Source organism: Panulirus ornatus, chromosome 15, assembly GCF_036320965.1.
Source record: "Panulirus ornatus isolate Po-2019 chromosome 15, ASM3632096v1, whole genome shotgun sequence".
NCBI lineage: Eukaryota > Metazoa > Arthropoda > Malacostraca > Decapoda > Palinuridae > Panulirus > Panulirus ornatus.
Window position 1 is genome coordinate 31,716,751 of NC_092238.1, and position 27,321 is coordinate 31,744,071.

General features: G+C 41.5%; 3 protein-coding genes across 5 annotated transcripts in view; 2 read left to right on the forward strand and 1 right to left on the reverse strand.

Moving 5' to 3' along the window:
• LOC139753819 (sialin-like) overlaps positions 1-14,720 on the forward strand; it is a 75,483-nt gene extending 60,763 nt beyond the window's left edge. For all 3 annotated transcript variants that reach the window (XM_071670722.1, XM_071670721.1, XM_071670720.1), the window contains 8 exons: positions 629-697; positions 1,178-1,333; positions 4,144-4,231; positions 4,398-4,618; positions 10,258-10,407; positions 11,129-11,261; positions 12,370-12,525; positions 13,226-14,720. In XM_071670722.1, coding sequence (XP_071526823.1) covers positions 629-697; positions 1,178-1,333; positions 4,144-4,231; positions 4,398-4,618; positions 10,258-10,407; positions 11,129-11,261; positions 12,370-12,525; positions 13,226-13,434 — 1,182 coding nt within the window. In that variant the 3' untranslated portion in view covers positions 13,435-14,720. The remainder of the gene's footprint in view (positions 1-628; positions 698-1,177; positions 1,334-4,143; positions 4,232-4,397; positions 4,619-10,257; positions 10,408-11,128; positions 11,262-12,369; positions 12,526-13,225) is intronic.
• A 225-nt stretch (positions 14,721-14,945) lies between these two features.
• On the forward strand, positions 14,946-22,863 carry LOC139753820 (putative inorganic phosphate cotransporter). The gene is made up of 5 exons (XM_071670723.1): positions 14,946-16,772; positions 17,494-17,626; positions 18,735-18,890; positions 19,591-19,676; positions 22,552-22,863. The coding sequence occupies exons 1-5, from the start codon at positions 16,572-16,574 to the stop codon at positions 22,729-22,731; spliced, it is 756 nt and encodes a 251-aa protein (XP_071526824.1). The 5' UTR covers positions 14,946-16,571; the 3' UTR covers positions 22,732-22,863.
• Positions 22,864-25,246: 2,383 nt separating this feature from the next.
• Tctp (translationally controlled tumor protein) overlaps positions 25,247-27,321 on the reverse strand; it is a 58,592-nt gene continuing 56,517 nt past the window's right edge. The window contains exon 4 of the mRNA XM_071670724.1: positions 25,247-25,340. The gene's annotated coding sequence lies outside the window, so the exon portion shown is untranslated. The remainder of the gene's footprint in view (positions 25,341-27,321) is intronic.

Here is a 27,321-nt window from a genome sequence, read left to right on the forward strand (position 1 = left end):
AAAAGTAAAGGGTTTCGTACATCATTCCCTTCTAAAGGTACTTTACAAAATAGACAATACGTTAAGAGTACTTTTTGAATGCTTGGTTTATAGTATATGAGTATTTCATAGCAAGTAGACAACTGGACAGTGAACTTTCATGTACGAAATAATGATTGAAAATTCTGTACAAGGGTGATCAGACTGGCAGTGCCCATCATTAGACAGGTCCTTAAAAAATGTAGTTGACTTTCTGTGCGTATTCATATCTCTATTGTGTGGGAGATGATACATCCCTGTTCTTCTGCTGGCTAAACATCTGCAAGCAGTTGGCGAACCATCTTCATGCATTGGTACCCAGTCTCATATGTCGGGCCCATATCGCCAAGATAAACCTCCTTATGAACACCTCTCGGTTTCACCAGATAATTAGCAAGACACTGACATATCGGCGGCTTGTCAAGCAGAGACCAGTGACCAGACGAGAGACTGGTGGCCAGCCAGTAACTAACCAACGGACGGTGACAGACAGCAAGTGATCCAGACTTGCAGACTAAAACTGACGAAACAAACAAGACAGAGAAGTGGAGGTCGATGGCAAGTCAGTGGCAGTACCGTCCTTATAGTAGATTCCTAACTACACACACAGATGAACCTGACCAGCACGCAGAGGGGCATGGTGCTTGGAGCGTTCTTCTATGGTTACTTTTGCACCCAAGTGAGTTATTCTTCATTTTTTTTCCCTGTGTCTGGTTCTCTTCTCATTGACATTATGTTCTTATAAGAGTATTAGCAACTGAATCCTATATTTTCATTTAATCCTTTGAACTATCCCAAGCTATTGTCCCTTGTTATACAGCTGAACCAGAAGCTGAGTCAACTCTTAACTTGAATGGCATTAATCTAGATCATCACAGAATATTCAGGGTGTGAGCAACCAGCTGACATGATTTGCATTTGAAAGAAATCCTCGGCTGCGGAACACCCCACCTGCCACCTGCACTGACCATGGTGTTCCCTGACAAATAGTCTTCCTCAAGCCCTCCTCCTCTTCTTCCTCCTCCTCCTCCTCCTCCTCCTCCTCCTCCTCCTCCTCCCTCTCTCCCACACACACACACCCTCATCCTGTGCGCGTGCAGTTACCCCGGGAGGCGTGCCACCCACGCCTCTACCCTCTCATTTCTCTCTCATTTCCCAGATCCCTGGTGGGTGGTTAGCCGAAACCTACGGCACCAAGTGGATCTTCGGTGCATCCGTCCTCACGAATGGCATTTTGAGTTTCTTTATCCCATCAGCTGCCCGTGTTCACTTCGGCCTCCTCATGTTCCTCAGGGTTTTGATTGGAGTGTCTCAGGTACACAATTGCCTACTGTTATTCACAACTGTGTGTCATGATTTTTTTTTGTGTGTATACATGCATAGGTAATATTGAAATATTAAGATAGGGTCATTTATAAAGACAGTGATGGCAATTTTTATTTCATACCCCGGCATTGGCGAGGTAACGCCAGAAACAGTCGAAAAAAGGCCACATCTGCTCACATTCCTTCTCAAGCAGTCATGTGTAATGCACCAAAACCACATCCCCCTGTCCACAACTAGGTCTTGCAGAACCTTTCCGTGGTTAACCCAAGACTTGATATGCCCTGGTGTACTCCATTGTCAATGCATCAACCCCAGTAAATCACATCGTTCCAATTCACTCTATCCCAAGCACGCCTTTCACCCTCCTGCATGCTCAGGCCCCGATCGCCCAAAATCTTTTTCACCCCATCCTTCCATCTCCGATTTGGGCTCCCCGTTCTCATTGTTCCTTCCACTTCTGACGCATATATCCTCTTTGTCAACCTTTTCTCACTCATTCTCTACATATGTCCAAACCATTTCAGCACACCCTCTTCTACGTTTTCAACCACACACTTTTGATTACCACACTTCTTTCTTACCCTTTCATTACGTACTCGATCAAACCACCTCACATCACGTATTGTCCTCAAATGTTTCATTTCCAATGCTTCCACCCTCATCCACACAGCCTTATCTATAGCCCAGGCCTTGCATCCTTATAATATTGCTAGAGTTACTATACCTTCAAACATACCCATTTTTACCCTTCCAGATAACGTTTACTCTTTCTACACATTCTTTACCGCTCCCAGAACCATCACCCTCTCCCCCATCCTATGACTCAGTTCCACTTCCATGGTTCCATGTCCACTCCCAGATATCTAAAACACTTCACGTCCTCCAGTTTTTCTCCATTCAAACTTACACCGTAACTAACCTGTCCCTCATCCCTGCTGAGCCTAATATCTTTGCTCTTATTCACACTCACTCTCAACTTTCTCCATTCACACACTCTTCCAAAATCATGCACCACCTGCAGTTTCAAACTCGAATATGCCACCAGTGCTTTATCATCGGCAAACAACTGACTCACTTCCCAGGCCCTCTCATCCCCAACAGACTGCATACTCGCCCCTTTCTGCGAGACTCTCAAAGTTACCCTCTCACCACCCCATCCATAAACAAATTGAATAACGATGGTGACATTACGCACCCCTGTTGCAGACCATCCTTCATTTGGAACAGTTTACCCTCCTCGCTCCCTACTCGTAGTACACAAGCCTTTTTCCGGTGATAACTTCTCACTACTTCTAGATTCTAGAAGCTTTCCTCCCACTCCATGGATTCTTAAATTGAGACCTTCCACAAGTCTCTCTGTCACCCCTACCATATGCCATCTTCAGATCCATAGATGCCACGTGCAAGTCCTTCTGTTTTCCTAAGTACTTCTATCACACATTCTCTAAAGCAAACACCTGATCCACACATCCTCTCCCACTTTGAAACCACACAGTGCTCCTCCCCATTCTGATGCTCTGTACATGTCTTCACTTCTCAGTCAGTCCCCTCCCATACAACTTAACAGGTATACTCAACAAACTTATGACTCTGTAGTTTGAACACTTATCTTTAACTCCCCTGCCTTAATACATTATGACTCTGTAGTTTGAACACTTATCTTTAACTCTCCTGCCTTAATACATTGGCACTATATATGCATTCCGCCAATCCTCAGGCACCTCACCATCATCCAAACATACATCGAAAATCCTTACCAACTAATCAACAACTCATTCACCCCTTTATTAAGAAATTCAGCTGCAGCATTCTCCACTCCAGCCTTTTTGCCGCATTTCATCTAATGCAAGGATTTCAGCATCTCATCTTTCTTCACCATGACTCACTTAGCATAACACCCTGACCAAAACACCCTACATCTGCCACTCTGTCATCAAACACATTTAACAGTCCTTCAGATACTCACTCCATCTCCTCCTTAAATTATCACTAGCTGTTATTACATCCACTTTTGTCCCCATCACCGATGTTCCCATTTACACCAAACACATTTAACAACCCTTCAAAATAGTTACTCTATCTCCTCACTTCACTTCCTGTTATCACATCCCCTTTTTGCCCCCCTCACCGATGTTCCCATTTGTTCTCTTGTGTTTCGCACATTATTCAACTCTTCAAAACATCTTATTCTTTCTAATGTTTACTAATACTCGCTCACCCCAATTCATTTGCCTTCTTTTTCAGTCCCGACACCTTCTTGATCTCCTGCTGCTTTCTCTTATAGATCTCCCAGTTCTTTGCGCTCCTTCCCTCTAAGTACCGCCCAAACGTATCTTCTCTCATTCACTAGTAACTTCACTTCTTCATCCCAGCACTCACAGTCCTCTCTGATCTTCCCACCTCTTACCTTTCGCATGCCACATGCCATCACTGCTTCCCTAAATACGTCCCATCTTCACCCACTCCTCCCACTTCATTTACTTTCACCTTTTCCCATTATACACTCAGTCTCCAAGTATTTCTTCTCATAAGTCTCTTTTCCAGGCTCCCCGACATTGTTTCCTCTTATTCGAAAACTACAGATCTTCACCTTCCACAAGATAGCGATCAAACATCCCACCAGCTTCGCCCCTCTCAGCTTACATCCAAATGTTTTCCTTTTACCCTCCTGTCAGTTAATGCCATCCAGTAATGTCCACAAATCTTTTTATTTGAAGTGAAATTATCAGTTTTTCATGCAGCTTCAGGAATGAAATAACTTTAGCCTCAGTAACTGCATATACAAATGTTGTGGCGCAGGGCGTGGTGTTCCCAACGTTGAACATAATTGTGATCAAGTGGATCCCGCCCCTTGAGCAACCCAGGTTCATGGCCTTTACTTTTATGTGTAAGTGTACCACATCACTTGCGTAGAAAGAACTTGATCTTATGTCTCATGGTTATTGCTGATATAGCTGTGATTTCTTGAAAGAATGTCTGCCCCTGTAAAGTAGAGGAACTAATGTCCAGCAGATGACTTTTATGATAACTCATGGCATGTATCACTGCTCCAGCCAGCTGCCTGGGAACTGTCATCACGATGCCTCTCTGTGGTGTGATCATTGCGAATATTGGCTGGCCTGCTGTGTTCTACGTCGGCGGCGGTGTGTCCCTACTGTGGGTGCTGTTGTGGATGTCATTGATGCACGAAACTCCTGAGGAGCACCCGACGATCAGCGCCCAAGAGCGACAATACATTCTGGATAACATCAAACGGGAAGCCACACGAAACAAGGTGAGGAAGGGCGGTGTACGGTGTATGGTAAGCGTAGACATCACACAAGACAAGGTAGTAGTGCACAGGTGACCATAGAAGTCACACATAAAAAGGTAGTACACAGGAGAGCGTATACATCACTCCTCTCTCTTTAGTCTGTCTTCCTTTTTTTTTTTTCAGTAACCAATGCATTCATGCATTGACAACGATATTGGTTCTACTTTTCTCATATATTTGTTTCATTTTCTCTTATTCGATCTACGCTTCATCACAACCAACTTTATAGACAGATTTGGACAAGATATCCCATTAAGACAGTTTAAGCTAACCACAAAAAACAAGTTTGCTTCTAATCAAAATTTCTCATAACTTTCCTCTCTTCTTTTGTTAAGTATCATTGAAACATTTTATCTTTCTTGGAAATATCATGAGCCTAAAAAAAATATATATTTCTGGCCTTTTCCTCTGATCTCGTCTTCATGTAGAGTACTACCCTGACAGTTAAGGAACTCTACATGCTTGAGAGTCGAGTCTAAATGATTTCTACTCTACTAAATCTGACCTCACAACCTGACTCATTTGCTCTAAGCCACAGTATTGATGGTCTTTCGTTCTTTTATAGAGGTAACTTCAGCTTCTGCTGCTCGTGCACCTTGGCAGAGGCTGGGCTACATCAAATATGGTCATTTAATCATAATAATAGTGACATTCGGCATCTCCGAGGATGAGCCATTGAGATGCCTTGTTTCTTTCCCCAGACTGTGTTCATCGAATGAGCTTTTCCTCGTTGTTTCCTAAACAGATACAACCTGCTTTTTTTTTTTTTTTATTTCGTACCTACTGTCTTATATAGCCATTCTTAACTCACCTGGCCAAAGATTATGCCATTACTTAACGTTCACCATCCATTCGTTACCTCTTCACATTTCAATCTCCGAAACTGTTGGGCCATATCGAGCCAGCTTGGAAGTGCTAGTCTATATATATATATATAAATATATATATATATATATATATATATATATATATATATATATATGTATATATATATATATATATATATATATATTTTTTTTTTTTTGCGTGCAATATCTCCGCCCTCCATTTGACATGGCCTTTCCTAATTAAGATAAAATTCCTTCAAGCACATCCATCTATTTTAGGTTAGAGTTGGCTCCGATTATAAACATGTTCTTACTTTCTAGAATTTATAGTTTTACCGATTATAGGCAGTTATGCAAATAAGCCGCAGTCAAAAATTTTACAGTAAAATCCTCTCTGAAACAAAGTGCAAATGTAAATCAAACTTATCATAGATGGTTCCAGGGTGGTTCCTGTTCAAAAATGTGTTCGGTAATGCCAGAATTGCATGTCACTAAAAGGATGTTTCTGCAAAATTAGTTCGTCACAACTGAATCTAAGGCATATTTGGTTATTTATTACATGGTACAGATTTTTTTTATTGTGCTATTGTTTTGACAAGAAAATAGTGAAATTGGAGAAAAATGTAGCTTAGACATTGAAGCTTATTGATACTGTGGTTAAATTGATGAGAACTGCTATTGACGTTTGTGTAAATAAATTATACATTTCCTTTTTCCATAGCCAGAGGTTGAACCATTATGTGACATTCATTTTTTCATTCATTTCAAGCTAGAAGTTTCAGTTTTCTAAATTGTTTCTTACATTTTTCATATGTATATATATGTATGTGTGTGTGTGTGTGTATATGTGCGTATGTATGTGTATGTGTGTGTATGTGTGTATGTATATATATATATGTATATTATCCCTGGGGATAGGGGTGAAAGAATACTTCCCACGTATTCCTCGCGTGTCGTAGAAAGCGACTAGAGGGGACGGGAGCGGGGGGCCAGAAATCCTCCCCTCCTTGTATTAACTTTCTAAAATGGGAAACAGAAGAAGGAGTCACGCGGGGAGTGCTCATCCTCCTCGAAGGCTCAGAGTGGGGTGCCTAAATGTGTGTGGATGTAACCAAGATGTGAAAAAAGGAGAGATAGGTAGTATGTTTGAGGAAAGGAACCTGGATGTTTTGGCTCTGAGTGAAACGAAGCTCAAGGGTAAAGGGGAAGAGTGGTTTGGGAATGTCTGGGGAGTAAAGTCAGGGGTTAGTGAGAGGACAAGAGCAAGGGAAGGAGTAGCAATACTCCTGAAACAGGAGTTGTGGGAGTATGTGATAGAATGTAAGAAAGTAAATTCTCGATTAATATGGGTAAAACTGAAAGTTGATGGAGAGAGGTGGGTGATTATTGGTGCATATGCACCTGGGCATGAGAAGAAAGATCATGAGAGGCAAGTGTTTTGGGAGCAGCTGAATGAGTGTGTTAGTGGTTTTGATGCACGAGACCGGGTTATAGTGATGGGTGATTTGAATGCAAAGGTGAGTAATGTGGCAGTTGAGGGAATAATTGGTATACATGGGGTGTTCAGTGTTGTAAATGGAAATGGTGAAGAGCTTGTAGATTTATGTGCTGTAAAAGGACTGATGATTGGGAATACCTGGTTTAAAAAGCGAGATATACATAAGTATACTTATGTAAGTAGGAGAGATGGCCAGAGAGCGTTATTGGATTACGTGTTAATTGACAGGCGTGCCAAAGAGAGACTTTTGGATGTTAATGTGCTGAGAGGTGCAACTGGAGGGATGTCTGATCATTATCTTGTGGAGGCTAAGGTGAAGATTTGTATGGGTTTTCAGAAAAGAAGAGTGAATGTTGGGGTGAAGAGGGTGGTGAGAGTAAGTGAGCTTGGGAAGGAGACCTGTGTGAGGAAGTACCAGGAGAGACTGAGTACAGAATGGAAAAAGGTGAGAACAATGGAAGTAAGGGGAGTGGGGGAGGAATGGGATGTATTTAGGGAATCAGTGATGGATTGCGCAAAAGATGCTTGTGGCATGAGAAGAGTGGGAGGTGGGTTGATTAGAAAGGGTATTGAGTGGTGGGATGAAGAAGTAAGAGTATTAGTGAAAGAGAAGAGAGAGGCATTTGGACGATTTTTGCAGGGAAAAAATGCAATTGAGTGGGAGATGTATAAAAGAAAGAGACAGGAGGTCAAGAGAAAGGTGCAAGAGGTGAAAAAAAGGGCAAATGATAGTTGGGGTGAGAGAGTATCATTAAATTTTAGGGAGAATAAAAAGATGTTCTGGAAGGAGGTAAAGTGCGTAAGACAAGGGAGCAAATGGGAACTTCAGTGAAGGCGCAAATGGGGAGGTGATAACAAGTAGTGGTGATGTGAGAAGGAGATGGAGTGAGTATTTTGAAGGTTTGTTGAATGTGTTTGATGATAGAGTGGCAGATATAGGGTATTTTGGTCGAGGTGGTGTGCAAAGTGAGAGGGTTAGGGAAAATGATTTGGTAAACAGAGAAGAGGTAGTGAAAGCTTTGCGGAAGATGAAAGCCGGCAAGGCAGCAGGTTTGGATGGTATTGCAGTGGAATTTATTAAAAAAGGGGGTGACTGTATTGTTGACTGGTTGGTAAGGTTATTTAATGTATGTATGACTCATGGTGAGGTGCCTGAGGATTGGCGGAATGCGTGCATAGTGCCATTGTACAAAGGCAAAGGGGATAAGAGTGAGTGCTCAAATTACAGAGGTATAAGTTTGTTGAGTATTCCTGGTAAATTATATGGGAGGGTATTGATTGAGAGGGTGAAGGCATGTACAGAGCATCAGATTGGGAAAGAGCAGTGTGGTTTCAGAAGTGGTAGAGGATGTGTAGATCAGGTGTTTGCTTTGAAGAATGTATGTGAGAAATACTTAGAAAAGCAAATGGATTTGTATGTAGCATTTATGGATCTGGAGAAGGCATATGATAGAGTTGATAGAGATGCTCTGTGGAAGGTATTAAGAATATATGGTGTGGGAGGAAAGTTGTTAGAAGCAGTGAAAAGTTTTTATCGAGGATGTAAGGCATGTGTACTTGTAGGAAGAGAGGAAAGTGATTGGTTCTCAGTGAATGTAGGTTTGCGGCAGGGGTGTGTGATGTCTCCATGGTTGTTTAATTTGTTTATGGATGGGGTTGTTAGGGAGGTAAATGCAAGAGTTTTGGAAAGAGGGGCAAGTATGACGTCTGTTGGGGATGAGAGAGCTTGGGAAGTGAGTCAGTTGTTGTTCGCTGATGATACAGCGCTGGTGGCTGATTCATGTGAGAAACTGCAGAAGCTGGTGACTGAGTTTGGTAAAGTGTGTGGAAGAAGAAAGTTAAGAGTAAATGTGAATAAGAGCAAGGTTATTAGGTACAGTAGGGTTGAGGGTCAAGTCAATTGGGAGGTGAGTTTGAATGGAGAAAAACTGGAGGAAGTGAAGTGTTTTAGATATCTGGGAGTGGATCTGGCAGCGGATGGAACCATGGAAGCGGAAGTGGATCATAGGGTGGGGGAGGGGGCGAAAATTCTGGGGGCCTTGAAGAATGTGTGGAAGTCGAGAACATTATCTCGGAAAGCAAAAATGGGTATGTTTGAAGGAATAGTGGTTCCAACAATGTTGTATGGTTGCGAGGCGTGGGCTATGGATAGAGTTGTGCGCAGGAGGATGGATGTGCTGGAAATGAGATGTTTGAGGACAATGTGTGGTGTGAGGTGGTTTGATCGAGTGAGTAACGTAAGGGTAAGAGAGATGTGTGGAAATAAAAAGAGCGTGGTTGAGAGAGCAGAAGAGGGTGTTTTGAAGTGGTTTGGGCACATGGAGAGAATGAGTGAGGAAAGATTGACCAAGAGGATATATGTGTCAGAGGTGGAGGGAACAAGGAGAAGAGGGAGACCAAATTGGAGGTGGAAAGATGGAGTGAAAAAGATTTTGTGTGATCAGGGCCTGAACATGCAGGAGGGTGAAAGGAGGGCAAGGAATAGAGTGAATTGGAGCGATGTGGTATACCGGGGTTGACGTGCTGTCAGTGGATTGAATCAAGGCATGTGAAGCGTCTGGGGTAAACCATGGAAAGCTGTGGAGGTATGTATATTTGCGTGTGTGGACGTATGTATATACATGTGTATGGGGGGGGCCATTTCTTTCGTCTGTTTCCTTGCGCTACCTCGCAAACACGGGAGACAGCGACAAAGTATAATAAATAAATAAATAAAAAGAAAAAAGGCCTATTTCATAAAAAAAAAATCCACCTGATAAAAGTCAATGAGTGACACGGGTTTGCTTGAGTCTCGAGTCGTTTCCAGTCAAGGCATGGCTTTGCGGAGGATTTCTGGCCATGACTGAATCTTATCGTCTAGACCTGAAAGGGAAGACACCACAATGTAAGATGAGGGACAAAGAAAACCAAACAACACAACGTGAGGGAGTGCACCAGAGATTTAGGGAGGGAGAAGGAATGGTAACCAGCAAGATGAGCCAGGGAGAGCATTACGTAAAGCAGGGTGAGGGAAGGTACTTCATAGCACAAGGTGAGCAATGGAGAAAGGGCTCCATACCACATTGTACGGCAGGTGCAACGAGCATTGACTAAATTATCTGAAAATTTGGGAACATACCAAACTATCTATAGTGGAGGAAAGGTAGGCTTTGTCAGTCTGTTTCTTCACACTAAAATCAACAGAGTGAAATGTGGACGTTAAGTATTAGTTCAAGTCATTGCTGATGCACGTGGATGAAGACCAGTCTTATAACATGCAGGTTTCCGCCCCACAGCCTGGCCGGACTCCGTGGAAAAGCTTCCTCACCAGTGTGCCTCTGTGGGCCGCACACACTAGCCAGATGGGCAGTATGTTCGGCTTCAACCTCCTCCTCACTCAGCTCCCGACCTACATGGACAACATCCTCGGCTTCTCCATCGAAACAGTAAGATGTAACACGCAGTTTGAACTGATGCAAGGTTGTGTGTAGTGGACACTTAAGTATGACAAGTATGGTAATGGGAACATTCTAAAAGTTTTCGGTGAGAGGGGGGTGTGCAAGTTGATGAGAAATTCATTCTAAGAATTCAGTTTAAGCTGTTTTACTGACAATGTAAGAATTATCACTAGTTTTCATACATGCCGAATTAGACGGATATTATTCCATTAAGTTTCGTTGGCTAATTTTTAAAAGTATTATAGCCATAGATTGCAACGAGATGTGTGTTAGTGAAATGTAGCATCTATTGTTCATAATTCCCATAGAAGTACTATACTGACTTTGAGCTAAAGCAATTCCAAACATGTGCCTTTAATGATTTTACATTTCAAGTAAAATAAAAAAATCAAAATAAAGTTTTACAAGACCCAGGATAATCAGTTAACATCATTAGGGGTCTAATGTAGAACTAGGAAACGGGAAGAGTTTGAAAGCTCCTGATTTATACCCCACATTCTAGTGGATCCACAAGTTTACTTTATCTAATTTTCAATTTGATGAGTATATAGAGATGTAATTCAGTTTGATGAGGGTTCTGTGATGATAATACCCAAAGCTAGTTTGTCAGCCGCTAGCTGCAGGATCATTACCGATTTATATTTTTTTCCCAAATACAGCGTTGATGTCTTCCTCTTCTAGGTTCTAAATATACAACTTATGTCTCCAGAATGGGCTGCTTTCCTCCCTGCCCTTCTTGGTGATGTTCGTGGGAGCCAATTTCTGGGGTACACTGGGCGACTGGCTCATTGCAAACCACTATATTAGTCGTCATGTGTCCCGCAAACTCTTCTCAAGCATTTGTGAGTTATTTCTAGTATTTTTATGTTTCCCATCACGAAGCAATCATCTTTCATCAAATGTCCGTGGTTTATCATTGTTATGAATGTTTTTACATTTAAAAACCACCTTTGATTCAGGAAATGAAGACCTAATAAGAAGATCCAGAGTGGGTTTGTAAGTAAAGGTCCAGGGTATTGTGAATGGATGTAGTCCTCATTATAGAATGGCAGAAACAGGATTTATCACCATCTACCCTAGAATGCAAGGGGCAACAGGCCTACCCATAATGCTAGGATTGGCTCCAGGGTCAATTTACGAAGGGAGGTTTCCTAAGTACTGCTCCTCCACACACACACACACATCATTTTTATTGCAGTATAAGCCAAGAACTTCTATTACATTGCTTCTGCAACTTCAAGGCTCCTCTGCTATGTCTTGGCGTGAGAAGTTCGTCGATGAAGCTTTGATCCTTTTTGCCCACTGAATATTTTCAGCCTAGCCACAATTACTTCCCACCTGCAGTGTGACCTCTCGCAGGAAACATCTCTGAATAGATTTGTTTTCACTACTGTCTCTCGTTCCCCACGTTAGCAAGGTAGCGCTATGAAGAGCTGATAACAGGCCCTATTCACTCACATCCGTTCTCTAGCTGTCAAGTGCATTGCACCAAAACCATAGACACCATTCGACCATCTGGCCCCACAAATATTTTCATCCTTTCCCCCAATCAGTTCACTTCCCTAATTCAGTCCATCGAAAGCATGTCGACTCCTGTATAACTCTTCGTTCCGATACAATCTATCCCGTGCACAACTTTCACGCTTTTGTTGCATTTGAATTTATTAAGAACTGGGTGACTTGTTGATTGGTTGGTAAGGATTTTTCATTGCATGTATGAATCGCTGTGATTGAACTTGAATGAGTGTTCCTGCATGTTCAGGCCCCGATCGCTCAAAGTCTCTTTTATTGTCGTTCCATCATCAATTTCATCTCCCCTTTCTCCTCGTTCCCTCCACTTCTGACAATATATATCCTCTTTGTTAACCTTTCCTGCCTCATCATCTCCATGTGTCCATACCATTTCATCTCCATAGCCCACACATCAGTTACCTTCCACATCGTCCACAGCCATGGTGTTACCCGGTTTGATGCTGGTAACTGTGGGTTATGTTGGCTGTAACACCACGTTGGCAGTGACGCTCTTCACGGTTGGTATGGCTTTCAGTGGTGCCGTCTGCTCGGGTCACCGTGTCAACCATATCGACTTGGCTCCCAACTTCTCTGGTAAGTGTCATAGATCAACTCTCCCCCTTCCCTCCCTCCCTTTCCCACCACCACTACAGAAAAAGAAAGTTTAACAAGGTTTGAATCATCTTAATAGGAGCAGTCGGAATATGAGTATTTTGCTCCTTAATAACATTACCCAGTCTGGAATATGAGTATTTTGCTCCTTAATAACATTACCTTTCCTTACCACCATATGCTCACTGGATAGAAAGATCCCCTGCACTGTTGTTGTTCAACAATGACACAAAATATTGCAAAGTTTGTATATAAAGTATATGTTTTAAACTGTTTTTAAGACAAACCTCCATTAAGCTGCACAAAAAAATGTTCGCTGTGAATTGGACTTTTTTACGTAATTTTCGTGATAAATCATTCTTTTCTATTTTCAAATGTATTTGAAATCTTAATTTTTTTTATATTTCAAATTCATACATCATTATGTTAAGAATTTTACCGTCATTAACAACTATTGCTAAGTTACCACTACCCACCATTTATTTATCAACCTTCACTAGATCTGTTCCCAGCGGGTTGTTTTCAGGTAATTGGAGTTTGACCCTGTGGGCTCCTGTACATAATACTCTGGGGGTTGCAGGGTTTGGGTTGAGGGGAAGGCCATCCTGAGTTTGGTGTGTCTGGATTCTTCTGACTTCTTCCACCATGATCAAGGGTATTACCATACTATATTTTATTCTAGGAACAACGCTTGGCATGAGTAACACCTTGGCCTTTGCGGTGTCCATGTGTGTGCCAGTCATAGTTGGTGCCATGACCCCAGACCAGGTGAGACAAGTAGTAGTAGTCCGGGTGATTATGATCCCAGACCAGGTGAGACAACAAGTAGTAGACCATGTGATTCATGACCTCAGACAAGTGAGTCTTGCACACCTCAGGTCTGTAAACTGACCCAAAATAAGTTCTGATAGCTTTTCTAAAGGCTAGTCAGTTATAAACCTGCATTAGATCATTATACTACCCAAGGTCCAGAGAAGTAGCTACTTAACAAGGTCTGTTATTTTAACACAGTAAATTTAACCCATGAAAGGGTATCAATCCCACTTCATTTGAGGTCAATACTTTTTATCCAGGACAGGTCAGTAACTAGATATAGACATTAGTGATTTCAACATTTAATGAACTTGCCAGCTTCTGCCAACTTATATCATAGTCTCAGCTTACCAATAGCATGGTCTTTTACCCTCCCCTAGTATAACCTTAGACAATAATTATAATGTCATCTTGTTTACCTTAATAATCTCAAGGTGATTCTCCCACAGTTGAAGGAATGATTTGTTAAATAGGATTTGGGGATATACAACAGTGTAGTTTACCCATGCATCCACCAGAGGGTGATGCACTTGCATACCCTTAATGTGATCACTTGCAATTGGAAGTCAACTTATTTGCTACACACTTATACTCCGAGAAGAGAGAAGGCATTTGGACGATTTTTGCAGGGAAAGAGTGCAATTGAGTGGGAGATGTATAAAAGAAAGAGACAGGAGGTCAAGAGAAAGGTGGAAGAGGTGAAAAAAAGGGCAAATGAGAGTTGGGGTGAGAGAGTATCATTAAATTTTAGGGAGAATAAAAAGATGTTCTGGAAGAAGGTAAATAAAGTGCGTAAGACAAGGGAGCAAATGGGAACTTCAGTGAAGGTCGCAAATGGGGAGGTGATAACAAGTAGTGGTGATGTGAGAAAGAGATGGAGTGAGTATTTCGAAGGTTTGTTGAATGTGTTTGATGATAGAGTGGCAGATATAGGGTGTTTTGGTCGAGGTGGTGTGCAAAGTGAGAGGGTTAGGGAAAATGATTTGGTAAACAGAGAAGAGGTAGTGAAAGCTTTGCGGAAGATGAAAGCCGGCAAGGCAGCAGGTTTGGATGGTATTGCAGTGGAATTTATTAAAAAAGGGGGTGACTGTATTGTTGACTGGTTGGTAAGGTTATTTAATGTATGTATGACTCATGGTGAGGTGCCTGAGGATTGGCGGAATGCGTGCATAGTGCCATTGTACAAAGGCAAAGGGGATAAGAGTGAGTGCTCAAATTACAGAAGTATAAGTTTGTTGAGTATTCCTGGTAAATTATATGGGAGGGTATTGATTGAGAGGGTGAAGGCATGTACAGAGCATCAGATTGGGGAAGAGCAGTGTGGTTTCAGAAGTGGTAGAGGATGTGTGGATCAGGTGTTTGCTTTGAAGAATGTATGTGAGAAATACTTAGAAAAGCAAATGGATTTGTATGTAGCATTTATGGATCTGGAGAAGGCATATGATAGAGTTGATAGAGATGCTCTGTGGAAGGTATTAAGAATATATGGTGTGGGAGGAAAGTTGTTAGAAGCAGTGAAAAGTTTTTATCGAGGATGTAAGGCATGTGTACGTGTAGGAAGAGAGGAAAGTGATTGGTTCTCAGTGAATGTAGGTTTGCGGCAGGGGTGTGTGATGTCTCCATGGTTGTTTAATTTGTTTATGGATGGGGTTGTTAGGGAGGTAAATGCAAGAGTTTTGGAAAGAGGGGCAAGTATGAAGTCTGTTGGGGATGACAGAGCTTGGGAAGTGAGTCAGTTGTTGTTCGCTGATGACACAGCGCTGGTGGCTGATTCATGTGTGAAACTGCAGAAGCTGGTGACTGAGTTTGGTAAAGTGTGTGGAAGAAGAAGGTTAAGAGTAAATGTGAATAAGAGCAAGGTTATTAGGTACAGTAGGGTTGAGGGTCAAGTCAATTGGGAGGTGAGTTTGAATGGAGAAAAACTGGAGGAAGTGAAGTGTTTTAGATATCTGGGAGTGGATCTGGCAGCGGATGGAACCATGGAAGCGGAAGTGGATCATAGGGTGGGGGAGGGGGCGAAAATTCTGGGGACCTTGAAGAATGTGTGGAAGTCGAGATCATTATCTCGGAAAGCAAAAATGGGTATGTTTGAAGGAATAGTGGTGCCAACAATGTTGTATGGTTGCGAGGCGTGGGCTATGGATAGAGTTGTGCGCAGGAGGATGGATGTGCTGGAAATGAGATGTTTGAGGACAATGTGTGGTGTGAGGTGGTTTGATCGAGTGAGTAACGTAAGGGTAAGAGAGATGTGTGGAAATAAAAAGAGCGTGGTTGAGAGAGCAGAAGAGGGTGTTTTGAAGTGGTTTGGGCACATGGAGAGGATGAGTGAGGAAAGATTGACCAGAGGATATATGTGTCGGAGGTGGAGGGAACAAGGAGAAGAGGGAGACCAAATTGGAGGTGGAAAGATGGAGTGAAAAAGATTTTGTGATCGGGGCCTGAACATGCAGGAGGGTGAAAGGAGGGCAAGGAATAGAGTGAATTGGAGCGATGTGGTATACCGGGGTTGACGTGCTGTCAGTGGATTGAATCAAGGCATGTGAAGCGTCTGGGGTAAACCATGGAAAGCTGTGTAGGTATGTATATTTGCGTGTGTGGACGTATGTATATACATGTGTATGGGGGGGGCCATTTCTTTCGTCTGTTTCCTTGCGCTACCTCGCAAACACGGGAGACAGCGACAAAGTACAATAAATAAATAAATAAAAAGAAAAATGGCCTATTTCATAAAAAAAAAATCCACCTGATAAAAGTCAATGAGTGACACGGGTTTGCTTGAGTCTCGAGTCGTTTCCAGTCAAGGCATGGCTTTGCGGAGGATTTCTGGCCATGACTGAATCTTATCGTCTAGACCTGAAAGGGAAGACACCACAATGTAAGATGAGGGACAAAGAAAACCAAACAACACAACGTGAGGGAGTGCACCAGAGATTTAGGGAGGGAGAAGGAATGGTAACCAGCAAGATGAGCCAGGGAGAGCATTACGTAAAGCAGGGTGAGGGAAGGTACTTCATAGCACAAGGTGAGCAATGGAGAAAGGGCTCCATACCACATTGTACGGCAGGTGCAACGAGCATTGACTAAATTATCTGAAAATTTGGGAACATACCAAACTATCTATAGTGGAGGAAAGGTAGGCTTTGTCAGTCTGTTTCTTCACACTAAAATCAACAGAGTGAAATGTGGACGTTAAGTATTAGTTCAAGTCATTGCTGATGCACGTGGATGAAGACCAGTCTTATAACATGCAGGTTTCCGCCCCACAGCCTGGCCGGACTCCGTGGAAAAGCTTCCTCACCAGTGTGCCTCTGTGGGCCGCACACACTAGCCAGATGGGCAGTATGTTCGGCTTCAACCTCCTCCTCACTCAGCTCCCGACCTACATGGACAACATCCTCGGCTTCTCCATCGAAACAGTAAGATGTAACACGCAGTTTGAACTGATGCAAGGTTGTGTGTAGTGGACACTTAAGTATGACAAGTATGGTAATGGGAACATTCTAAAAGTTTTCGGTGAGAGGGGGGTGTGCAAGTTGATGAGAAATTCATTCTAAGAATTCAGTTTAAGCTGTTTTACTGACAATGTAAGAATTATCACTAGTTTTCATACATGCCGAATTAGACGGATATTATTCCATTAAGTTTCGTTGGCTAATTTTTAAAAGTATTATAGCCATAGATTGCAACGAGATGTGTGTTAGTGAAATGTAGCATCTATTGTTCATAATTCCCATAGAAGTACTATACTGACTTTGAGCTAAAGCAATTCCAAACATGTGCCTTTAATGATTTTACATTTCAAGTAAAATAAAAAAATCAAAATAAAGTTTTACAAGACCCAGGATAATCAGTTAACATCATTAGGGGTCTAATGTAGAACTAGGAAACGGGAAGAGTTTGAAAGCTCCTGATTTATACCCCACATTCTAGTGGATCCACAAGTTTACTTTATCTAATTTTCAATTTGATGAGTATATAGAGATGTAATTCAGTTTGATGAGGGTTCTGTGATGATAATACCCAAAGCTAGTTTGTCAGCCGCTAGCTGCAGGATCATTACCGATTTATATTTTTTTCCCAAATACAGCGTTGATGTCTTCCTCTTCTAGGTTCTAAATATACAACTTATGTCTCCAGAATGGGCTGCTTTCCTCCCTGCCCTTCTTGGTGATGTTCGTGGGAGCCAATTTCTGGGGTACACTGGGCGACTGGCTCATTGCAAACCACTATATTAGTCGTCATGTGTCCCGCAAACTCTTCTCAAGCATTTGTGAGTTATTTCTAGTATTTTTATGTTTCCCATCACGAAGCAATCATCTTTCATCAAATGTCCGTGGTTTATCATTGTTATGAATGTTTTTACATTTAAAAACCACCTTTGATTCAGGAAATGAAGACCTAATAAGAAGATCCAGAGTGGGTTTGTAAGTAAAGGTCCAGGGTATTGTGAATGGATGTAGTCCTCATTATAGAATGGCAGAAACAGGATTTATCACCATCTACCCTAGAATGCAAGGGGCAACAGGCCTACCCATAATGCTAGGATTGGCTCCAGGGTCAATTTACGAAGGGAGGTTTCCTAAGTACTGCTCCTCCACACACACACACACATCATTTTTATTGCAGTATAAGCCAAGAACTTCTATTACATTGCTTCTGCAACTTCAAGGCTCCTCTGCTATGTCTTGGCGTGAGAAGTTCGTCGATGAAGCTTTGATCCTTTTTGCCCACTGAATATTTTCAGCCTAGCCACAATTACTTCCCACCTGCAGTGTGACCTCTCGCAGGAAACATCTCTGAATAGATTTGTTTTCACTACTGTCTCTCGTTCCCCACGTTAGCAAGGTAGCGCTATGAAGAGCTGATAACAGGCCCTATTCACTCACATCCGTTCTCTAGCTGTCAAGTGCATTGCACCAAAACCATAGACACCATTCGACCATCTGGCCCCACAAATATTTTCATCCTTTCCCCCAATCAGTTCACTTCCCTAATTCAGTCCATCGAAAGCATGTCGACTCCTGTATAACTCTTCGTTCCGATACAATCTATCCCGTGCACAACTTTCACGCTTTTGTTGCATTTGAATTTATTAAGAACTGGGTGACTTGTTGATTGGTTGGTAAGGATTTTTCATTGCATGTATGAATCGCTGTGATTGAACTTGAATGAGTGTTCCTGCATGTTCAGGCCCCGATCGCTCAAAGTCTCTTTTATTGTCGTTCCATCATCAATTTCATCTCCCCTTTCTCCTCGTTCCCTCCACTTCTGACAATATATATCCTCTTTGTTAACCTTTCCTGACTCATCATCTCCATGTGTCCATACCATTTCATCTCCATAGCCCACACATCAGTTACCTTCCACATCGTCCACAGCCATGGTGTTACCCGGTTTGATGCTGGTAACTGTGGGTTATGTTGGCTGTAACACCACGTTGGCAGTGACGCTCTTCACGGTTGGTATGGCTTTCAGTGGTGCCGTCTGCTCGGGTCACCGTGTCAACCATATCGACTTGGCTCCCAACTTCTCTGGTAAGTGTCATAGATCAACTCTCCCCCTTCCCTCCCTCCCTTTCCCACCACCACTACAGAAAAAGAAAGTTTAACAAGGTTTGAATCATCTTAATAGGAGCAGTCGGAATATGAGTATTTTGCTCCTTAATAACATTACCCAGTCTGGAATATGAGTATTTTGCTCCTTAATAACATTACCTTTCCTTACCACCATATGCTCACTGGATAGAAAGATCCCCTGCACTGTTGTTGTTCAACAATGACACAAAATATTGCAAAGTTTGTATATAAAGTATATGTTTTAAACTGTTTTTAAGACAAACCTCCATTAAGCTGCACAAAAAAATGTTCGCTGTGAATTGGACTTTTTTACGTAATTTTCGTGATAAATCATTCTTTTCTATTTTCAAATGTATTTGAAATCTTAATTTTTTTTATATTTCAAATTCATACATCATTATGTTAAGAATTTTACCGTCATTAACAACTATTGCTAAGTTACCACTACCCACCATTTATTTATCAACCTTCACTAGATCTGTTCCCAGCGGGTTGTTTTCAGGTAATTGGAGTTTGACCCTGTGGGCTCCTGTACATAATACTCTGGGGGTTGCAGGGTTTGGGTTGAGGGGAAGGCCATCCTGAGTTTGGTGTGTCTGGATTCTTCTGACTTCTTCCACCATGATCAAGGGTATTACCATACTATATTTTATTCTAGGAACAACGCTTGGCATGAGTAACACCTTGGCCTTTGCGGTGTCCATGTGTGTGCCAGTCATAGTTGGTGCCATGACCCCAGACCAGGTGAGACAAGTAGTAGTAGTCCGGGTGATTATGATCCCAGACCAGGTGAGACAACAAGTAGTAGACCATGTGATTCATGACCTCAGACAAGTGAGTCTTGCACACCTCAGGTCTGTAAACTGACCCAAAATAAGTTCTGATAGCTTTTCTAAAGGCTAGTCAGTTATAAACCTGCATTAGATCATTATACTACCCAAGGTCCAGAGAAGTAGCTACTTAACAAGGTCTGTTATTTTAACACAGTAAATTTAACCCATGAAAGGGTATCAATCCCACTTCATTTGAGGTCAATACTTTTTATCCAGGACAGGTCAGTAACTAGATATAGACATTAGTGATTTCAACATTTAATGAACTTGCCAGCTTCTGCCAACTTATATCATAGTCTCAGCTTACCAATAGCATGGTCTTTTACCCTCCCCTAGTATAACCTTAGACAATAATTATAATGTCATCTTGTTTACCTTAATAATCTCAAGGTGATTCTCCCACAGTTGAAGGAATGATTTGTTAAATAGGATTTGGGGATATACAACAGTGTAGTTTACCCATGCATCCACCAGAGGGTGATGCACTTGCATACCCTTAATGTGATCACTTGCAATTGGAAGTCAACTTATTTGCTACACACTTATACTCCGAGAAGAGAGAAGGCATTTGGACGATTTTTGCAGGGAAAGAGTGCAATTGAGTGGGAGATGTATAAAAGAAAGAGACAGGAGGTCAAGAGAAAGGTGGAAGAGGTGAAAAAAAGGGCAAATGAGAGTTGGGGTGAGAGAGTATCATTAAATTTTAGGGAGAATAAAAAGATGTTCTGGAAGAAGGTAAATAAAGTGCGTAAGACAAGGGAGCAAATGGGAACTTCAGTGAAGGTCGCAAATGGGGAGGTGATAACAAGTAGTGGTGATGTGAGAAAGAGATGGAGTGAGTATTTCGAAGGTTTGTTGAATGTGTTTGATGATAGAGTGGCAGATATAGGGTGTTTTGGTCGAGGTGGTGTGCAAAGTGAGAGGGTTAGGGAAAATGATTTGGTAAACAGAGAAGAGGTAGTGAAAGCTTTGCGGAAGATGAAAGCCGGCAAGGCAGCAGGTTTGGATGGTATTGCAGTGGAATTTATTAAAAAAGGGGGTGACTGTATTGTTGACTGGTTGGTAAGGTTATTTAATGTATGTATGACTCATGGTGAGGTGCCTGAGGATTGGCGGAATGCGTGCATAGTGCCATTGTACAAAGGCAAAGGGGATAAGAGTGAGTGCTCAAATTACAGAAGTATAAGTTTGTTGAGTATTCCTGGTAAATTATATGGGAGGGTATTGATTGAGAGGGTGAAGGCATGTACAGAGCATCAGATTGGGGAAGAGCAGTGTGGTTTCAGAAGTGGTAGAGGATGTGTGGATCAGGTGTTTGCTTTGAAGAATGTATGTGAGAAATACTTAGAAAAGCAAATGGATTTGTATGTAGCATTTATAGATCTGGAGAAGGCATATGATAGAGTTGATAGAGATGCTCTGTGGAAGGTATTAAGAATATATGGTGTGGGAGGAAAGTTGTTAGAAGCAGTGAAAAGTTTTTATCGAGGATGTAAGGCATGTGTACGTGTAGGAAGAGAGGAAAGTGATTGGTTCTCAGTGAATGTAGGTTTGCGGCAGGGGTGTGTGATGTCTCCATGGTTGTTTAATTTGTTTATGGATGGGGTTGTTAGGGAGGTAAATGCAAGAGTTTTGGAAAGAGGGGCAAGTATGAAGTCTGTTGGGGATGAGAGAGCTTGGGAAGTGAGTCAGTTGTTGTTCGCTGATGACACAGCGCTGGTGGCTGATTCATGTGTGAAACTGCAGAAGCTGGTGACTGAGTTTGGTAAAGTGTGTGGAAGAAGAAGGTTAAGAGTAAATGTGAATAAGAGCAAGGTTATTAGGTACAGTAGGGTTGAGGGTCAAGTCAATTGGGAGGTGAGTTTGAATGGAGAAAAACTGGAGGAAGTGAAGTGTTTTAGATATCTGGGAGTGGATCTGGCAGCGGATGGAACCATGGAAGCTGAAGTGGATCATAGGGTGGGGGAGGGGGCGAAAATTCTGGGGACCTTGAAGAATGTGTGGAAGTCGAGATCATTATCTCGGAAAGCAAAAATGGGTATGTTTGAAGGAATAGTGGTGCCAACAATGTTGTATGGTTGCGAGGCGTGGGCTATGGATAGAGTTGTGCGCAGGAGGATGGATGTGCTGGAAATGAGATGTTTGAGGACAATGTGTGGTGTGAGGTGGTTTGATCGAGTGAGTAACGTAAGGGTAAGAGAGATGTGTGGAAATAAAAAGAGCGTGGTTGAGAGAGCAGAAGAGGGTGTTTTGAAGTGGTTTGGGCACATGGAGAGGATGAGTGAGGAAAGATTGACCAGAGGATATATGTGTCGGAGGTGGAGGGAACAAGGAGAAGAGGGAGACCAAATTGGAGGTGGAAAGATGGAGTGAAAAAGATTTTGTGATCGGGGCCTGAACATGCAGGAGGGTGAAAGGAGGGCAAGGAATAGAGTGAATTGGAGCGATGTGGTATACCGGGGCTGACGTGCTGTCAGTGGATTGAATCAAGGCATGTGAAGCGTCTGGGGTAAACCATGGAAAGCTGTGTAGGTATGTATATTTGCGTGTGTGGACGTATGTATATACATGTGTATGGGGGGGTTGGGCCATTTCTTTCGTCTGTTTCCTTGCGCTACCTCGCAAACGCGGGAGACAGCGACAAAGTATAAAAAAAAAAAAAAAAACATACTCCGGCATCTGGCTCTGCATTTGCTTCTTCCCTTCAGGAGCTCTACCAATCACTGATTCACAGGCTTGCTCCTTTGACACTTTTCTAGCAACTGATTGCTTTATATTCCCACCAGAGTTTACATCAGTGGCAGGCAGTGTTTTGGATGGCAGGAGCAGTATACACGATCGCTTGTTTGGTGTTTGTTACCCTTGGATCAACAGAGATCCAGCCTTGGAACTTCGAGCAGGTGATGGAGAAGCGGGAGACACTACTACAGGAGGAAAAGTCCAGGTCCCTTTACACTGAAAATTAAGGGTTGTTTCACCAGCAGTCAACTCATAAATAGGAATTTAAGACATGAGCCTGCAAATTGGCAGCACTTTGTATGTCATTGTCTGTATGACTAGGTATTAAAGCAGTAATCATCCAAGTACCAGAAGCCCAATATACTTAGAATCTCTGCAAAGCTGTATCTCATGTAATGACAACACTAATTTTCTATGTGCTTTCCATTATATCAAACCATATAACTCAGACCAGCTTATTAGCAGTATTGTTCCACTGAAGTGAACTTGAGGTGCATGTGTATGTAATTCTCTGTACTGTATGGGGAGGGAATTGTACTTTGGCGAGGCCCTGTATCTTAAACTTTCTATAATTTTCTTACAACTTTTTAACTATATTCATGCTGTTCCCATTCATATCATAATTCAGTTTATTCCATTCATCCACTACAATTATACTATAAAATTATTTCTTTATATCTTTCCTAACAAGCCTTGCATAATTATTTTTTGCTTGGTTTATTATGACATCTTGTTGCTGTCTTTTTATCTTTTTAAGAACCAGTCTCTTCAGTACCGTTCACCTAAGTCTTCTGACCTGATCTGACATGATCTCAAAATCACCCATCTTGATTGTCCTTTCTAAAAAATATCTACAACTTTTATATTAAATATATACTACACTTCATCGGGCAGTATGTGTGCAGAGCTTACTATAAGCACTTGCAGGCATAGTGTTTTCAAAGGCACATGTCCTTAAAAACTTAACAGGCTTTTTTTGTTCAGGCTGCTTAGAGTCAATGACAGAAATTCCTAAATTTTAACTCAAGTAGTTCAGTCTTATTTCATACTTTGGCCTGGGAATATATTTATGAAGCCCTGGATTTTAGGAAATGTATCTTTGAAACTTTGGCATCATTAACTTCAGGATCCAAGATGAGAATCAACAGTTTGAAAGGAACTTTTGAGATTGGAATTTGGGAAGGTGTTTTGGGAAGGGGGTTTTCAAACTTGAATTAGGGAATGATCTTGCCTGAAGAGGATCTAGATGCAACAGGCCAGATGAGTTCTGGACGATTCATCAATCTGAAATCATGGGACAAAATTAGAGCCCATGCAATGAAATCGAATGGACTTGAAAGTCTTGAAAATAGTGTCTTCAAGGGTCAGAGTACTACTGGGCTAAAGTAAGGTATGAAGCAGTTAGATAAGCCATGGAATGCTCTTAAGAGCTTTGCTTTGGAATACTGGGATGAAAGTGAATCCAGATAATTTAGCATTGTAATCCAAGGATTTAATTGGATCCAGATGGTTAATCTGCAATTAAAAAACAAATTTGGGGACAAGGCTAGAGAACTTTGTAATCCACAGGTTGAACATGCAGGTTTAGAATATGTAAGAGAATTTCATGGTGATGCTCTTAGGAGATAAAGGGGAATAACTAAAAGATTTCAGTGCATCCTGTTTATGAAATTTTGATTAGGTAGTGATGTGTGGACCACAATCTGAGAGTGTATCACCAAAGGTCAGTCTGAGGTATACATCTGAGCAATGGATAATCTAACTAGGCTTATACCACAGGATCCAGTCTAACTTAGAGGAAAAGTGTGTGGAAGCAGCTCATAGAAACAAATAGAAAATAGGCACATGATGGGAAAAACATCAGTAGCAGAAAATGATGTGTTGTAGGAAAGAATGGAAAGGAAAAGAAGAATTTCAAAATGAGTAAAAAAAAATGTATAGGATTCAAATAGACTTTTGTTATTGAACATCCAAGAAAGATTGGGTGTAGGATTCAGAGAGCCATTATCAAAGGTGAAAATGTTGTTAGTTATGTGGCACAAAGGTACTGTAGCTATGGGAAAGGGGAGGAAACATTCAATTTAGCATAATGACAATCCTTTAATTCCCAAAATTACACTCAGTTTTCTCCACTCCCATTTAAATGGGGGTAGACCAAATAAATGCAGCCATGTACCTTGTGCAGATTATGGTAATTCAGCACATTTGAGGTCCCCAACGCTAACGAATCGTGCAAAGACACCGGAGCTTATTCATTTCTTGCTAAGTGACATAAGTCTGGCTAAGGCTTACTCCTTTTTACCACCAAATGTGCTGTCGCCTAAGCATATATGACATGCACATATCAGATACAACAGTAGGGTTTCATAAACAGTTACACCAATGAGTAAAATCCATGCTTCATTTTTAGGGAAAGCATGACTTTGCACATGAATACTGAAATTTCTGAAAACTTCAAAACATTGAATCATGAAGACTAATGTGTCTTATCAATTATACAAGTGTAAAAGTGAAAAGGTAAGAAGCACTTTAAAATTGTTGAAGTACATATATCACTTTAACAGAAAAGGTATGTCTTCAGGAAGTGTACGAGAGATGTTGCAGGGGCTTTATGTACCTAATCCATCCCATTAAACTGAAATGGAGTAATGATAACATGGAAAGCTTACAATGAAGGTTTCAAATAAACCTACTTTATTGTCAAAACAAGTAGTAAACAAGTCTAGGAAATGAGAGTCAGCAGAAGGAGCAATTTTTATTAGCGCAAATTAAAACAAGTGACATTTGGCATGGGTTGGCTTGATTGTTTTAATGGTCCAGATGTTACGAGACGGGTCTGAAACAAAAACCAAAATTCATCTCGTTACCAAAGTCATTGCAGGAAACCATCTGAAAGTCCTACAAGAATTAATATGGTTCTTTAAATTATACAGAACACCACTACATACACAACATTCACGACAATTACAATTCCCAAAATCACTGCAATATTTCTTTCAAAAATAAACAAAAAATCCATTCATGATTAGAACTCTAGGTATATCAGATGAAATAAGTACCTATATGATACCAAGTTTAGAATACCTTTTTCATACTTTTCACAAATTCCAGCCATGGAGAAAGCAATATATCCACTCTCTAGCTGTTGTGTATAATGCAACAAAAGAGAACTCTCCACTCCAAAGCAAAGATCTGAATACCGTAACATGGCTTATCCAAGTGTTTTATACCTTACTTCAGCCAAGTGACAATATGTCATCTCCCATGTGCTACATCACTCCCAATATATTCTAGCCCATGCATACCTCTCATCTTCCTTAATATTTTTATCACAATATCTCACGACCTTTTTCACACTGTCTAGATCTTATCAGTCTTCCCTCTCCAATTTGCTCCCTTCCCTTCACCTTTCACATATATATCCTATTGGATAGTTTTTCTTTGCTCATCTTTTCCATATGTCCAAACCATTTCTGCATGCCCAAGTCAGCTCACTCAATCAAAAATGTTCAATATCACACCTTGCTCTTACAATTTCATTCCTAATGCTATCAAACCTACTTGCATTACATAAAGCATATTCTTTTGTATATAACATCAGGACTAATATACCTTCAAACACACCCATCTTAGTGCAAACAGATAAAGACCTCCCCTTCCTCACACTTTTCACTTATCCAAAGACCTTTGTCAACTCTCAATTGATTACTCTGCTCCACTGGTTCCAACTGCTGCTAAGTTAACTTCCAGGCATCTGAAGCTATCCACCTCCTACAGGTCCTCCCCATTCAAACTCCCACACAAACCATCCCATCTTACCTTTCTCGTACTCTTCATTACCTTCCTTTTGTTTACATTTACTCGCAATTTACTATCTCGTTTCACACACCCTCAAACTCTGATACCTGCATCCAGAGTTTGTCATGTCTGGTACCACAGCAGCGTCATCTGCAAACACCAACGGACTCAACTCTCAGCCCCACATCCATTCCTCGCTCTAAAACCCTCATATTTACATCCCTCCCTAAACTGTCTATGAAGTGATTAAACAGCCATGGTGACACTGCACAGTTTTGATACTGGCAAACCTTCACCTAATAGAAACACTCATCCTCCTCCCATCCTATTCACACACATGCCTAACTCTCCCAATAAAACTTTAATGCATTTTATTCACACACATGCCTAACTCTCCCAATAAAACTTTAATGCATTTAACAGCTTTCCTCACACCAGAAATTTGTAACACCTTCCATAAGGTATCTCTGTCACCATATCATGCTTTCTGCTGATCAAGAATCGCCCCATACAAATCCATGTTTCTTCAAGGCTCTCTCATACAGTTTCAGAGCAAACTCCAAGTCCACACATCCACTATCTCTACTGAAGTCACAATGCTCCTCCACCTATCTGATGCTCCATACATTTGACCATCCTCTCAATCAGTGATCTATACATCTCAAGTGGCTTGCTCAAGACTTTTTACCTCTTCACCTCTGTAACCATGACTTTACATAAGTGCACTGCATAACTTATTTTCCATACTTGTTCACAGTTTCCCCATAAGCAAGATACACCATGAACTGAAGAACTGTCTGATTTACACACATCCACTCTAACCATATAAAATGCACTATAACCTGAGTCACCTATCCATGTGAGCCAAGCATCAAAGACCTTTCCTTGGTTTTCCCTGACAGCTTCATATGCCCTTGTCCAGCCCACTTACTGCATGTCTTGCACCGTATACCACATCACTTCCATTTGCTCTATCTTGGGTATGCCTTACACCCTCCTGCACAACCCTGATCACTCAA

Coding starts and splice junctions, on each gene's coding strand:
- LOC139753820 (XM_071670723.1), top strand. CDS start 16,572: ATGCACGTGGATGAAGACCAGTCTTATAACATGCAGGTTTCCGCCCCA. Junction 17,627..18,734: donor CAAACTCTTCTCAAGCATTT/GTGAGTTATTTC, acceptor CATCGTCCACAG/CCATGGTGTTACCCGGTTTG. Junction 19,677..22,551: donor GTGCCATGACCCCAGACCAG/GTGAGACAAGTA, acceptor TATTCCCACCAG/AGTTTACATCAGTGGCAGGC.